This window comes from Stenella coeruleoalba (assembly GCF_951394435.1).
Source record: "Stenella coeruleoalba genome assembly, chromosome: 4".
Taxonomy (NCBI): Eukaryota; Metazoa; Chordata; class Mammalia; order Artiodactyla; family Delphinidae; genus Stenella; species Stenella coeruleoalba.
Genome location: NC_137149.1, coordinates 72,034,867 through 72,049,153, shown reverse-complemented (window position 1 = coordinate 72,049,153; position 14,287 = coordinate 72,034,867). Strand labels below are relative to the sequence as shown.

The window sequence follows — 14,287 nt, the reverse complement described above, 5'->3', positions numbered from 1 at the left end:
AGGCCTGGCCGCGCATTCCAACCCGTTCAGAGTGAAGCAGGACATCAGAAGAGAAAAAGAAAAAAGGCCGAGCCGGGGTGGCCGGGGGCGCGGGCGGGCGGAGGAGGGAGGAGGAGCCGCGGGGACCCGGGCCGGGGCCGGGTCGGGGTTGGGTCGAGGCCGGGCGCGCGGCGGGAGCGCTCGGGGCGCGGGCTGCACGCGGCGCTCGGACCGCCCCTCCTCCCGGCGCCGCCGGCCGCGGCCCAGGCTCCCTCGCTCCGCCACTCCCCGCCCCTCCGCTCTCCCTCCCGCCTCCCGCCTTCCCCGCCCTCCCCTCCTCCTCTCCTCCCTCCCGGCCTCCCTCTCCCAGCCAAACTGAAAGCCGGACCCCAGGCCGCCTCCCCGCCGCCGCCGCCGCCGCCGCCGCGCCCGGCCTCCCCGCGAGCGCTTCACCATGGCCGGTTCTGTTTTCACCTTATAAAGATGGCGGTGCGGGATCGCTGTAACCTTTAGACTAATGACTGTCCGAAACATCGCCTCCATCTGTAATATGGTGAGTGGCCGCCGCCGCCGCCGCCGCCTCGGGGGTCGCGCCCCAGGCGCGGCGAGGCGAAGAAAGGGAAACCCGAGTCGCACGCCCGCTCGGCGGCCGGTGGGGGTGGGGGCGGCGGGGGCGGCGCGGCGCCGCCAGAAGTTCCCGGCCACGGGGCAGGGCGGGCCGGTCGCGGCCCCGAGCCCCCCGCCCCCTTCTCGGCCCCGGGACCGGGGACCCCGCTTGCCGGTCCCCGGGCCGAGCCGCTGCGCCTCCGCCCTCGGGTTGCGGTGGAAGCGTCTTGGGGGGGAGGCAGAACCCGGACGTCCCGGGGGACCGGGTTAGAGGAGAAGCTGGTGGGGGGGGCACCCATCCTGTCCTTGCCACAGATAAGCCCTGCCGGACTCCCTGACCGCCCTCATCTCATTTTTTAGTTCACTCCTTAAACTGTATTTAAGATTCACTTTGCAGAGGCAGTAGGTGTATCTGGTGAAATCTGAAATATGATAGAGCTGTAAAAAAGTGCAAAATTGTGGTTAGGGAAGTGAACTTCTGCCTGGTTTAGGAAAGCATGGCCTTTGCTTTGGATGCCTCAGTTTTCCCATCTGTGAAAGGGGGACAAGGTTATAAGGCAGTAACAATTAGAGGCCCTAAGGGTGGGGCCGGCTGGGGGCGTGGAATTGGTCTCCAGGATTATCCTGCCTGATCCACTGTAGACCTAAGCGCGGACTGGTGGGCGTGGACACCGCAAGGGGACCTTGCTGGGCTCCAATTTGGACTGGGTCCATGACGTGGTGATCACTTTAACTTGGGTTTCTCCCATTGCTTTCCCTTCGTTTTCATTTTCTGCAGGAACAGCCGCCAGCCCTTGGGTCCCCAGGGTGCATCCTGCTGGTACCTCTACTTGTCAGAGCCTTGGAGAGCACAGCTCGCCCCCTGGAGTAAGGCATTGTCTTCCTGTGCAGGATGAGAGAGTGTGTGCTTTGCCTTAGCTCTCCAGGGTTCCCCCGCCCCGCATCAAATCTCCCCTCCCCCCAGCTGAGTGGAACACATGCTCTTTTAATGCCAGTTTGGGGGAACCTCCCTTGAAGCTAATAATACAGGCCACTAAAGGGAATCTGAGGAGGCTTGATTGAGAAGCCTGGGAGTAAGGTGATCTGGCTGCCCTTCCCCCATCACCCAGCTTTATAAATCTTCTGTCCCACATTCTGTTGCAAGATTAACACATGGGAAAGGAGCATTAAGGAGCCATGTGTTAGCTCAGGGGTGGAACCAAGACCCACTGGTGCTGGCTTCAGTTTTCAGCACCGTTGGACGCGGCTGCCGCTGTGGTCGGCAGAGCAGTTGCTGGGCCTTCCCAGAGTGATAGCTGCAAAGGTACTGGTGCAGGACCAGATGTGGTGAGTGGCTCCTGGCACGTTTACATTTCCTCTCTTCCTTCCTTCTCCACACAGAGAGAGGTCTTCTGCTCCTTCCTGTCGAGTGGCATTAATGTTGCTTGGTGCAGTGAAAAGATGATGCCTTTCCTCTCCATCTCTCTGTCTGCTAAGACCAGCTCCTGAGGGGAGCTCTGAAACCAGAGCATCTCCAATACTCTCTTTCGTGCCTGCTGGGGTGGCCTCGGGCTTACAGGGCAGTGAAGCTCTTGGTGGTGTTCCTGTCCTGCTTGTGTGTGGCGACACCTCTCTGTATTGAAGCAGGCTGGAAACTTGAGAGCTAGCACGTCCCAAGATGAAGTCAGTCCCCTGCTTTTTTTTTTTTTTTTTTTTGGCCCTCAGTGCAGTTGGGGCTTCTTGGTGGCACACCTGAGTAGAATGTCACAACCTGTTTCCAGTGAAACTTGGCCAGGGAGGCAAGCTGCAGGGAGGACATGAGAGGAGCGGGCTAGCACTGTGTCTGGAAAGTTGGCATCTCATATGGAGTCCCTAAAAAGGCCCCAAATTTAGGGTCATCACCCAGGTGAGGTGAGGAACCAATAATTCATAACTAGGGAGTCTTACGTTTCTAGTTTCTATATGGACACTGTGACTGGAGTAAGTGATATGAAGAGCTTGGGCTCTAAAGTCAGACTTCCTGGGTTCATTGACCTGCTTCTAACATACTAGCTTTTCGTCCTTGAACAGGTTGCTCACTCTGCTACTTTCCTTATCTATAAGAAGGGGATGATAATCGTTCCTACCTCATGGGACTGTTGTATTAAATGAGTTACTGAGCCTAGTATGTAGCAAGTACTCATTGAGTGTTAGTTGTTATCAACATCATCTTTCTCCTTATTATGTCATCTTCAGTGGTTTAAAGGACAATGGGTTTGATGTCTTCTTGTACCTGATGGAAGCAGCCACTAAGATAACCCACATGTTCATTTATGCAAACCAAGCTGACTGCAGTATAGGGAGGCTGGGACGGGAATCCTTAACTCCGCCCCTTATAAAAGGCTGCTCAGGTCATCGTGGCCCCTCCCAGTCTTGCTTCCCACAGAGGAGGCTCCGTGATGAGGAGACTGCTGTCTTTTCACTTGATCAAACATACGTTTTTCATTGGACTTCTCTTTAGATTCTTCACTTGATGATGCATTGTTTCCAGGTAGGTTTTCTATGGGTCTCTCCTCACTGTTTCATTTCTCTCTGGGGCTCTTACTGATCCTTCCCACTCCCAACTCCATTTGGTCCCAGCTGGTCTGAGTCGTAGTTAGAACGAGTGGCAGGTTTGTTTTTTTTTTTAAGCAGGTCATTTGGCTTATTTTAAACAGGCTGATGTGTGTCCAGAAAGAGTGTTAAAAGATATCATCCTTCTAGGTAAGACTTGTACAAACCGACCTAGCATTGAGAAGTGGATTTGTTTCATCCAGCGGACAAGAAAGGACCCAGCAGAGCAGGAAAAACCTTGTAGCAAATCCTTTGTGTGATTGAAAAATAAACACCTTCTCTTTTCCCTACACTTCTTGTGCCAGTTTTAGATACAGGGGTTGTGGAAAATATTCACATCCCCCCACTTGTCCCTACCCCACTGAAGTTTTACATTCCATTGGCAGTTTAATGCGAGTTCCCATTTGTTTTAATTTCACTTCGTGTGAATTCCTGCCATAGTGATTCTTGATCAGCTTGCTTAGGGCTTGTCAGCTTAGCCACACAGCGTGTCTGGTTCAGAGATAGTAAAGCTTGTTTGGCTGGTGTGTTGTAATTTTTAAAATGTACTAGCCGCTACCAAGCATAAGGAAATGTTCCTTGTTGATAATCTTGTGACTTTTGTCCAGACCAATGGATTTAACTTCCTACATATTTTTATGGCCCTACAAATGGAAGGTGTTTTGGGGGTAGATTTTCTGTTTGAAGAGCCTGAGGACTTTTCTAAAGAGGAAGCATTTGTTAGGAGAAACCAAGTGTGCCCTCTAGAAATGTGACTGGTACTGATGCAAATTGGCCTAAATCATCAAATCTTAATTTCACTTGTTAATAGCGCTGTAAGTTGTGCCATGGAAGAAATGCTGTGTGTCAAATACATTACATTTTGTTCCTGAAAATGGCCCTCTGTTGAGGACCTTTATGTTAGTGTGGGCACATATTATGTGCAGGTACTTAATTGAATGAGGTGAGTCCCTGTCCCCAAGGAGCTCAGTGGTTTCTTATCTTGTGGGTAAAACATTGGTAAAGATGAAACAATTTCAATGCAGTGTGGTATCCACAGGGTTAAAGGTTGAACAAAATCTCAGAAGCGATTCAGTGGACTGATGAACACAGCAGGATGTTTCTGTAATATAATTTGCATTTGACTCAAGTTTGACTATTTTTTTTATTTGGTATGAGGACATGATTATGGTCAGCGTAACTTAGAACTGGAATCTGTGCCATTGAGTGTCTCTCCAGCTAAGCCTGAGTCTAATGGTGCCTCTGGACAAATTGTTATATTTCTTGGGACCTTAGTTTTTTTCCTCAGCTTGTAAAACTGATATATATTTTTTTGGTTGTCAGAAACTTCTTAGTGAGTAGTAGTTTCTGGAGTCTTGACTTGAGTGGCTAACGACTTTGTTTAAAACTGTATTGAATTTACCAGATATTACCATTTCAGCATTCATTGAACAACCCCAGGATATTATTGGACACCACTGTGAGTGCCAGATTTGAATTCTTGTACATAGATGAAGTCACCTTGATATGAAGGGGAAGTAAAATTAGTAAACATTTGTAACAACGCTAGAGGATTTTTATAGAGATCACTTTATGTTGGTAAGTCAGTTACTTATTTGAGGCAAGTGTTTTGAGAATAGTTGAAAAAAATTTTAAAGTTATTTAAAAATATGTAAATCTCAAAATTTGGAAGAGATAACTTGATTCTTCCTCTATTACTGTTACTCCTTCCCGTTGTCAAAGATAATTGGAAATCGTAAGTTGAGTTTAATATGTCAGCTCGGAGAGGTTAAGGTCATGTGTGAGTGTCTCCACTGATACTTGTCAGATTTAGAAATTGCAGCCTGAGGTGGCATGGGTTAATGTTTAAAGAAAAACTCTGTTCTTCTGGCCTCTCAGATCTAATATGGAGGAGTTTGTGTTGGGTTAGGACCTGACAATTAGGTCTACAGATTCTTCTTTGTTTTTCTTGGAATCGTAAGGGAAAACAAAGCTGAATGACAATATTTAGTTAGAATTAATGTGATACCATTTTCTGGATATCAACTATGTGTGTTCCAGTTCACCCAAACAATAAAACCTATTTATTTATTTTTCATTAATGTGGAATTTTGGTGTGTTTGGTTTGTAACTGAAAGTAATTTTCAGTTTTGATTCTCTTGAGCAATTAAGAGAAGATTGTCTAGTTCACGTCTTCCCCCTCCCTCTCCCCCCTGCCCCAGTCTGTTTAGTTAGTTTGAATGAGTTGAGGTTTTATGATGGTATTTAATTCTGTGGTATCATCAGAAAGGTATCTCTTGGTGGTTTTATTTGCCTACCCACGGAGCCAGCCCAAAGCAAATCGATTGGGAGAGATGTAAAAAAATGGTGTCTTTTAGTCTAGTTAACTTTTCTGGCCTAAGTATTTTAATGTAACTTCTTACAAGAAACCTTCACTTGTGGTGGAACCAAATGCTAGTCTAAGGGTTTGAAAGGCCTTGCTGATCTTTTACGAGAATAGGCCACCCCAAAATGAACCAGCAAAAACGTTTCTTGAGGCAGATAAATTCTGTGTCAGCAACCAACCCCGGCACTAAAGGCTTTTTGGAATATTTCTGTTCTGGGATTGTGGCTTCGAATTTTGGGGATGTCGTAAGTCCTCTACATGGAATTTTACCACAATTCTGAGAATGATTATTTGCCATGGGTAGTTTGAAGAGTGAGAGGGGAACGCTGTTGGTTCTCTGAGCTTTCCATTTGTAGGTTCAACCTTCCTCCTGCCCATCAAATTCTTTTTAAAAAAAAAAAAGTATTTATTTGTCTGCGCCTGGTGTTGGTTGCGGCACGCGGGGTCGAGCTCCCTGATCAGGGATCGAAGCCGGGCCCCCTGCGTTGGGAGTGCGGAGTCTCAGCCACCGGACCACCAGGGAGGTCCCCGTCAAGTTCTGATTCCACTCTCAGAACCCCCAGATGCTCTCAAGTAGCTCAGACTTGGGGCCCTTTTTCTAGGTGGTGATAAATTTCAGGCCTACAGAAAAATACGGAGACTGATAAGAGTGAACACCCAGTATCTTCCATCCTGTGAAGAAATGAAATATTACAGATACAAGTGAACCTTTCCCCATCTCATGCCCTTCCTACCAGACAATGACCACTCTTCTGAATTTGGTGTTTATCACATGTTTTTATACCTTTACTAGATATGTAGGTCTTCCTAAACCAGATTTGAGTTTTGCTTCCTCATGTTTGTAATGCTGAACAATTTGTTTGCTTTTGTTTAAATAATGATTTTGAGGTTTATCCATGCAAATACATGTAATTCTAGGTTATTTTAGCTGCTGTATAATATTCCATCACATGAATGTGCTACAGTATATTAATTCATCTTATTGTTGCATTAGAATTGTGTGTGTGTGTGTGCCGTGACAGTTTTGAACCTGTCTCCCTGTGCATCTGTTTAGAGTTTCTCTGTGGTGCATACCTAGAAGGGAAATAAATGGCTGGGTCAAAGGAAATGGGCATCTTTGACTCTAATATATTGCCTTATTTCTCTCCAATTTGCATTCCACCCAGCAGGTTTGGGAGTTTCAGTTGCTCCACATGGTTGCAGACACTCAGTATTGTTAGACTTAATGTTTTGCCAGTCTGATGGGTGTGAAATGATATCTTTGTGGTTTAAAATTTGCAATTTCTTGTTTCCTAGTGAGGCTGAACATCTTTTCATGTGTTTATTTTGCTGGGTTTTTTTTTTTTTAAGAAGATGTTGGGGGTTGGAGTTTATTAATTAATTAATTTATTTTTGCTGTGTTGCGTCTTCGTTTCTGTGCGAGGGCTTTCTCTAGTTGCGGCGAGCGGGGGCCACTCTTCATCGCAATGCGCGGGCCTCTCACTGTCGCAGCCTCTCTTGTTGCGGAGCACAGGCTCCGAACGCGCAGGCTCAGTAGTTGTGGCTCACGGGCCTAGTTGGTCCGCGGCATGTGGGATCTTCCTGGACCAGGGCTCAAACCCGTGTCCCCTGCATTGGCAGGCAGACGCTCAACCACTGCGCCACCAGGGAAGCCCTGCTGGGTTGTTTTTTTCTTTCTTTTATTATTAATTTTTTTAACACCTTTATTGAAGTATAATTGCTTTACAATGGTGTGTTAGTTTCTGCTGTATAACAAAGTGAATCAGCTGTATGTAGGCATATATCCCCATATCTCCTCCCTCTTGTGTCTCCCTCCCACCCCTCTAGGTGATCACAAAGCACCCAGCTGATCTCCCTGTGCTATGCGGCTGCTTCCCACTAGCTATCTGTTTTACATTTGGTAGTGTTATATATGTCCATGCCACTCTCTCCCTTCGTTCCTGCTGGGTTGTTTTTATTTTTCAATTTTATTAGAAAAAAACACTTTTTATTGAGGTATAGTTGATTTACAATGTTGTGTCAATTTCAGGTGTACAGCAAAATGATTCAGTTATACACACACACATATATATATATATTGGTTTTTAGGTTCTTTTCCATTATAGGTTGTTACAAGATATTGAGTAGAGTTCCCTGTGCTACACAGTAGGTCCTTCTTGGTGATCTATTTTATATACAGTAGTGTGTATATGTTAACCCCAAACTCCTAATTTATCCCCACCACCACCACCCTTTGTGCTGTTTTTTTTTTTTTCTTTTTCAGCTGCACCACACGGCTTGTGGGATCTTAGTTCCCTGACCAGGGATTGAACCTGGGCTCCTGGCAGTGGGAACGCCGAGTCCTAACCACTGGACCTTGAGAGAAGTCCCTGTGCTGGGTTGTTTTATTATTATTATTTTTTAAATTTTTATTTATTTATTTTTGGCTGTGTTGGGTCCTTGTTGCTGCGCGCTGGCTTTCTCTAGTTGCTGAGAGCGGGGGCTGCTTTTCGTTGTGGTGCACGGGCTTCTCGTTGCGGCGGCTTCCCTTGTTGCGGAGCACTGGCTCTAGGTGTGCAGGCTTCAGTAGCTGTGGTGCTCGGGCTCAGTAGTTGTGGCACACGGGCTTAGATGCTCCATAGCATGTGGAATCTTCCCGGCCCAGGGCTCAAACCCCTGCATTGGCAGGTGGATTCTTAACCACTGCGCCCCCAGGGAAGCCCTGGGTTGTTTTAAATCCAGGGGCTCGAATCCAGGGGCTCGAGAGCAGTTTTCTAGGGCTTGAAAGTCAGGATTGCCGTGTTGGTTTTGTCTGCACGTAGGGAAAAGGAAAATGAAGGGGAGCATCAGGGAGACCAAAGAAAAAGTCAAGCAAGATAAGGATGGAATGGAAGATAGAGGCTGAGGACATGATAACAAGGTGGGGAAAATGTAGCAAAAGGATTATAGACTAGAATGGAGAAGATAGTCTTGAGTGTTGAGAGGAAATTTGGGATCTTTTACTGTGCTAGCCAGGCCTCAGTTCAAGTTACATCGTTCATGCCTTGTTTAATCGAATTTGGCTTTGGTGAAAATCGTGTCTGGGGCCTCTTCCGGTGAGAACAGCAGCAGGGCTGGACCTGTGGAGCTTTGTTCACCCAGTTGCTGTTTGAAGTTCTTTTAGAAGGGCAACGTGAAGTTAATGTTCTTCCTGAAATACATTTCTTTGTCCTTCAGGTTAGATACGCTGTGCAGGAAACCAGTTTTTATCAGGATCTGCTTGAATGTACTTATGGAGTTATGATCTCAAGTATTTAGAAAACATTCCCTGTGCTTTATTTTAATTTTCAGAGTATGATGAATGTTACCTTATTGAACGCAGACACGTATGGTTTTAAAAATATGAGTAACATTAACTTAAAGAATATACTTGAGTGGTTCTTCGGTGTACGAAAGAATTGTGCCCACAGGTGCATTCTTTTATTAAAAATTCAGCCTCTGGGCTTCTGCCCTCAGAGATTTTGATTAAGTAGGTCTAAGGCAGGAAACCTGGAATCTGCATTTTAATAAATATTCCCTCCTCTACTCACTCCCGCTTCCTTCTGTTGCAGGTGAGCTAAGGGTCACAGTTTGAGAAATGTTGCTTTCCTTGGGTAATAACCTTGGCCTCCTAAAAAAAATATATAGCCTATAGAAATTATCTGCCATGTGAAAGGTTTTTTTAAATCTATATAAAATTATTTAAGGTAGTAATTTAACTTCAAGAGCTATAGATCGTTGCCATTCTGTAGATGTATTTCCTGATATTAAATAGTAGAGTTTTATTGCTTTATGTTCCTATAACAGGGATTCCCAACCCTGGCTATATATCACATCCCCTGTGAAGCTTTTGAAAGTAATTTTAAAGAAGTTAAATCACAAAACATTAGCACCCAAAAAAGTATGGAAAAAAAGAATGTAATTTAATATATGTTATATACCCAAACGCCACCCCTTCAGATTTAACAGACTTATACTTTAATCATATTTGGTTAAGATCATTTTTTAGATATGCTACCTTAAAAAAACCACTAACCACCCCTATCTCTTTCCTATCCCCTCCTCCTAGAACTGACCATTTTCCCGAAGATGGTATGTGTTTACCATGCATGTCTTTATCCTTCTATTTTTGAATCCGTAAGCAGTATATCTGTGTGTGTACAACTGTATAGCCTTTGTGACTATCTTTTTTCACTCACCAATTATATTCGAGAATATGTTGACACATATACATCTATTTATTTTCTCTTTATTCATTCTAAGGGCTCTTTAACAGTATTTTTTGACTTCACAATGGTTTACCTATTCATTCCCTTATTTAGGGACAGTTGGATAGTTTCCAGAATATTCTGTCTGGAAACAGTGCTGCAGTGAATGTTCTTGTTCCTGTCTTCTTTGCACACATGCCTCCATTTCTCCAGGATATAGTCCTGGAATTGGAAATGCTGCTCTTAGGATATGCTCGCCCGCAGCTTCCCTAGGTATTGTCAAATTGTTCTCCACAGTAGTTGCATGAATTGGAGCTTGTCTGAGAAGCAGCATCTAGGGCTTCAGCCTCAGTTTCTGACTGTATGGAGGTGTAGGTAGGTCTGGAGTGGGTTTTAGGCACCTGCATTTTTTCCTTAAGTGCCACCCTTGATTCTGATCAGCACCCAAGGTTGAAAAAACCACTGTGTTAGACTGGCAACCCCACGAGGGCAGGAGCTACGTTTATCTTATTCACTGGGGATTTCCCAGCATTCAGCACAGTGTGGTAGATTCACAGTAAATTATTATTGGATAAATGAATGAAGAGATGCAGCATGGGAGAATGGAAGGCTTGCCTTGCAGTAAAGCAGTGCTCCTCAAATTGTCTTGTCACTTTTTTTTTTTTTTTTTTTTTCCCCTGTCATGCCGTGCAGCATGCGGGATCTTAGTTCCCTGGCCAGGGATCAAACCTGTGCCCCCTGCAGTGGAAGCATGGAGTCATAACTATTGGACCTCCAGGGAAATCCCTCCTCCAGTTGTCTTGTCTGCAGGAGTTACCTGGGGATCTCGTTAAAATGCAGATTCTGATTCAGTAGGTTAGGAGTGGGGCTGAGATTTTGCCTTTCTAGCATCCTCTCTCGTGACCAGATGCTCCTGGTTTGGGGAACACACTTAAGACCCTAGGGAGAAAAGGAAAACAATTTCTTTTTTCCATACAGCTCTAAAGTGGAGCAGTTTGGGGTTTAAAATCCTGCTTGGTAAATCTCAGGGCCTGTTTCCCCATCTCTTTACAACACAAAATGGCATGATGAAATACCCTCCTCACTGCTTTTTTTTTTTGAGAATCAAAGGATATCTTGCCTGCGGAAGCGTTTTGTGAGCTGTGATGCCCTCACGCATATTACTTTTTCATAATTCTCTTTTAGCGAATGAACATTTTCCTTCAGTTTGTTCAAAGCACAGAGCTGTTGGTATTGCAGGAGCCAATGGGATCCTTTCATCTTGACCTGCCATCTACATTTAGTGGGCATTTTGGGAAAAATAGGATTGGGGAAGGAGGTTGGGCAAGAGCAGAGGCAAAATTCATCAGATGGTGCGGTTCTGACTGCGGGTGCTGAGGAAGTGGGTGTCCCTTCTCACTGTTTCTTGAGTGTGAAGGGCTAGAATGAGGTCACATCTCTCCCAGTCAGCTCTCCAATTTCTTCCCCAGGTCAGACACTTAAAGTGAGAGGGGGCACGCTCAAACTAATTATTTGATACTCATTGATCTATAGGTGTAATCAGAGCTATTCAGGGCAAACTAGGCCTGTGGTCAACCCAAGGTTAAGCCACCACAGGACACTGTCATTTAGGTACAAGTTTTCAGGATGCTTTGGTAACTGGGGTCCTGCCTCATCCATCTGAGAGAGGCCGGCCGGTGTGGAGAGTGGAGGGCGGATGAAAATAAAATAAATACAAGTAAAGTGACGTTTAGAACTCGTGTGTATTGTGTGCTGGGGTGTTCCCAAGCTTCTCTTCCTCTAGAGAAAAGCCATGGACTGGATCCACTTCGTTAGACCAGTGATTCTCAAGTGTCAGTTTGTTGTCCTCCACGGTTTTCATTATATCTCAGAACCACCTGAACTTGTTTATTTAGTAGTTGTCCTTAAGTCTGTTCAGCTTCTTTTAATTTGGCCTCATTCTGTGCTATGACATCTGTGAAGTAACGGGTTTGATGAGCTGGTTATGTGCTTTTTAAATACATATCAAAAGCGTCGTTGCTAAAGTTAAAAATGTTCATATTCGTGCCCCCTAAGATTATCTCCCCTCCCTTGGGCATTCATGGTCTGTAGTTCAGGAGACATCGGCTCAGGTAAGAGGTTCTTTATGGTGGTTCACCTAACTGGCTCTTGGAGGAGCCCTGTTAAATTGGTTTGCGGATTGCAGGCTGGTGAGCTTCCTCCCGAGGCAGGTCAGCGTGTGGATGGGATCCGGTGGGTTGGATGTGAGAGCTGGCCATCATCCACCCTCTCAGAGACTCTGCTTCTCATCCATGGCACGTGGGTGATGAGAGAACTTCCCTCCCTGGGGCATTGTGGGGCGTAAGTGGAATCATTTGTGTCTAGCGCTTAGCCCGGTGCCTGGCCATTTTATTGCAGTTTTCTTCTAGAGCCCCCTCCTTCCCACTAGCAAAGGAGTCCAAAGGCTGTAGTGGAAAGAGCCCCGATCTCGGGATCCGAGGTCCCGGGTTCCAATCTCGATCCTGCCACTTTGTCACTTTTGTGGCTTTGGGCAGGTGAGTTTAGGTCTCTGGGTCTGTATGAGAGCCATTCCTCCTGGTGAGCAGTGCTGAGAAGGTGAGCCAGCATGTTGTAAGCTCACCGTGGCTTCCAATCTGAGACAAGCCCGGGGAGGGGAAGTGCGTGGAGCGGACAAAAGGAGGAAGAAGCTGTGATTTCCGACTGAGATGTTGGAAGGCGCAGGACTGAGGGTGTGTGGCAAAGCTTCTGTAATCATCAGTCAGGATACTGTGTTTTTCCTTTCCTGGTAATGAGGGCACATCATGTGGTAAACGATTTTCAGTCATCTGATAAGCATAAACATACCCTCTTGTGTTATCTGGTGTACACTTAGGTATTCCTAACAAAAACACGTGAGGCGACTAAGCTCAGTTTCTTCCTTTTTTAAAAGAATTTTTAAAGAAAGTTTTTGAAAAGGTGAATATGAGTTACATGGTAGAAATTTTAGATTGTACAAAAGGATGTATGTTGCAATTATACCCACCATCCAATTCTTGTCTCTGGCATCCAGCAGTATTTGCTGTTTCTTCTGCTTCTCTTCAGAGGTATCTCATGCATACCCAAGCAAGAATGTTTATACTTCTCTCCTAGTTTTTAAAAACACAAACAGTGCTTGTAGCATATACTGAACAGCCTTGATCTGCCCTTTGCTTTTTGTATCTTGGGGTTGGGTCTGTGCTAGTAAGTACAGAGCATCCTCATTCTTTTTTTATGGCCGCAGAGTATTCAGTTGCCTGAACATATTGAATTCACTTAACTAGCCCCCAACTGATGGGCTTGAAGGTAGCGTTCCAGTCTTCGGTTTTTTACAAACAAGGCTGCAGGGAACAACTTTGTCCCTACATCATTTTGCATACTTTGGGGTGTATCTTGTCAGCCGACTTCCTAGAAATGGATCTGCATTTGTAACTTCGATGCATTTGTAACTGCCAGATTGCCCTCCACTCTCAATATGTGTGACTCTCGTAGCCCACAGCCTTGCCAAAGTCGGGTGCTCTCCAAAAGCTTTTTTATCTTTGCCAGTGGGGGAGAAAATGGTGTCTTGGTATATTTTTAGTTTGCATTTATCATATTAGGAGTGAGCTTGAGCAGCTCTTCACACATTTCAGAAAACAAGCTCAATTTCATTTAACTGTTTTGCTGTTGGCAATTATTTTCAAAGTCTGTAGGGAAGGACCAGTTTTATTTTTATTTTCAATCTGTCACAGACTAATACTTTTGTAAAATACAATAGAACATTAATTGCAAAATGGAATAGAAACCTCAAAGTTGCTTAAAACACCGGGTCCAGTTGTTTTATTACCAAACTTTACAGGTGCAAACTTACCCAGTCCATTCATTGTACATGTTTTCAGTTTCTGAACTTTGCTCCCGGGCAGAGCAATAATGCTTTGAGCAGTACCGCTGTGAAGACCTCCTGCTACCTCTCTTTTCTCCCCTTGCCATCCTGTCTGGGGAGGGGAGAAGAGAGCACAGAATTTTATATTTTGTTTCCTAATCAATACATTACAGGGTGGTTTCAGTACATTAGACTAAAATATCTCTGGTAGTGCAGTACCGATGCAAGGGCAGGGATTCCACACTGTGAGGTGGGGATACTGCTGTCCTGGTTTTTCACTGATGAAGACCTTGAGCTCGAACTACAGAGGGGGATGAGGGAAGTACTTGAAATCACCCTGTTAGTTAAATTTGAGGACTTGACCTCTTTGACCCGGGGCTTTGCCAGGATCCTGTGACACCAATGCTGCCTTTCAGGGAAACGATGAGAAGGGTACCTTTGGGTAAAGTAGGAGCTTAAGAGACCTCATCGTCGAGGAGGCAGCTTGGTGCCTCTGCAGAACACTGGGTTGGGAGTGAGGTTCTTGGTTCCAGGTCACTGAAGTCAGGGACTGGGGTAAATACTTCCTCCTCCACCTTCTGCTAGAAGACAGACCCAGCTCTTTGTTCTCTTTTTTTTTTTTGTGGTACGCGGGCCTCTCACTGTTGTGGCCTCTCCCGTTGGGGAGCACAGGCTCCGGACACG

General features: G+C 45.5%; 1 protein-coding gene across 3 annotated transcripts in view; it reads left to right on the top strand.

Annotated features, from left to right (window-relative positions):
• The first annotated feature begins 354 nt into the window (after positions 1–354).
• Positions 355–14,287, top strand: part of USP46 (ubiquitin specific peptidase 46) — a 61,137-nt gene continuing 47,204 nt past the window's right edge. For 2 of the 3 annotated variants that reach the window (XM_079919747.1, XM_079919746.1), the window contains exon 1: positions 355–532. In XM_079919747.1, coding sequence (XP_079775873.1) covers positions 497–532 — 36 coding nt within the window. In that variant the 5' untranslated portion in view covers positions 355–496. Of the gene's footprint in view, positions 533–1,139; positions 3,095–14,287 lie in introns of those variants that run through there. The other variant, XM_079919748.1, reaches the window with a different exon arrangement.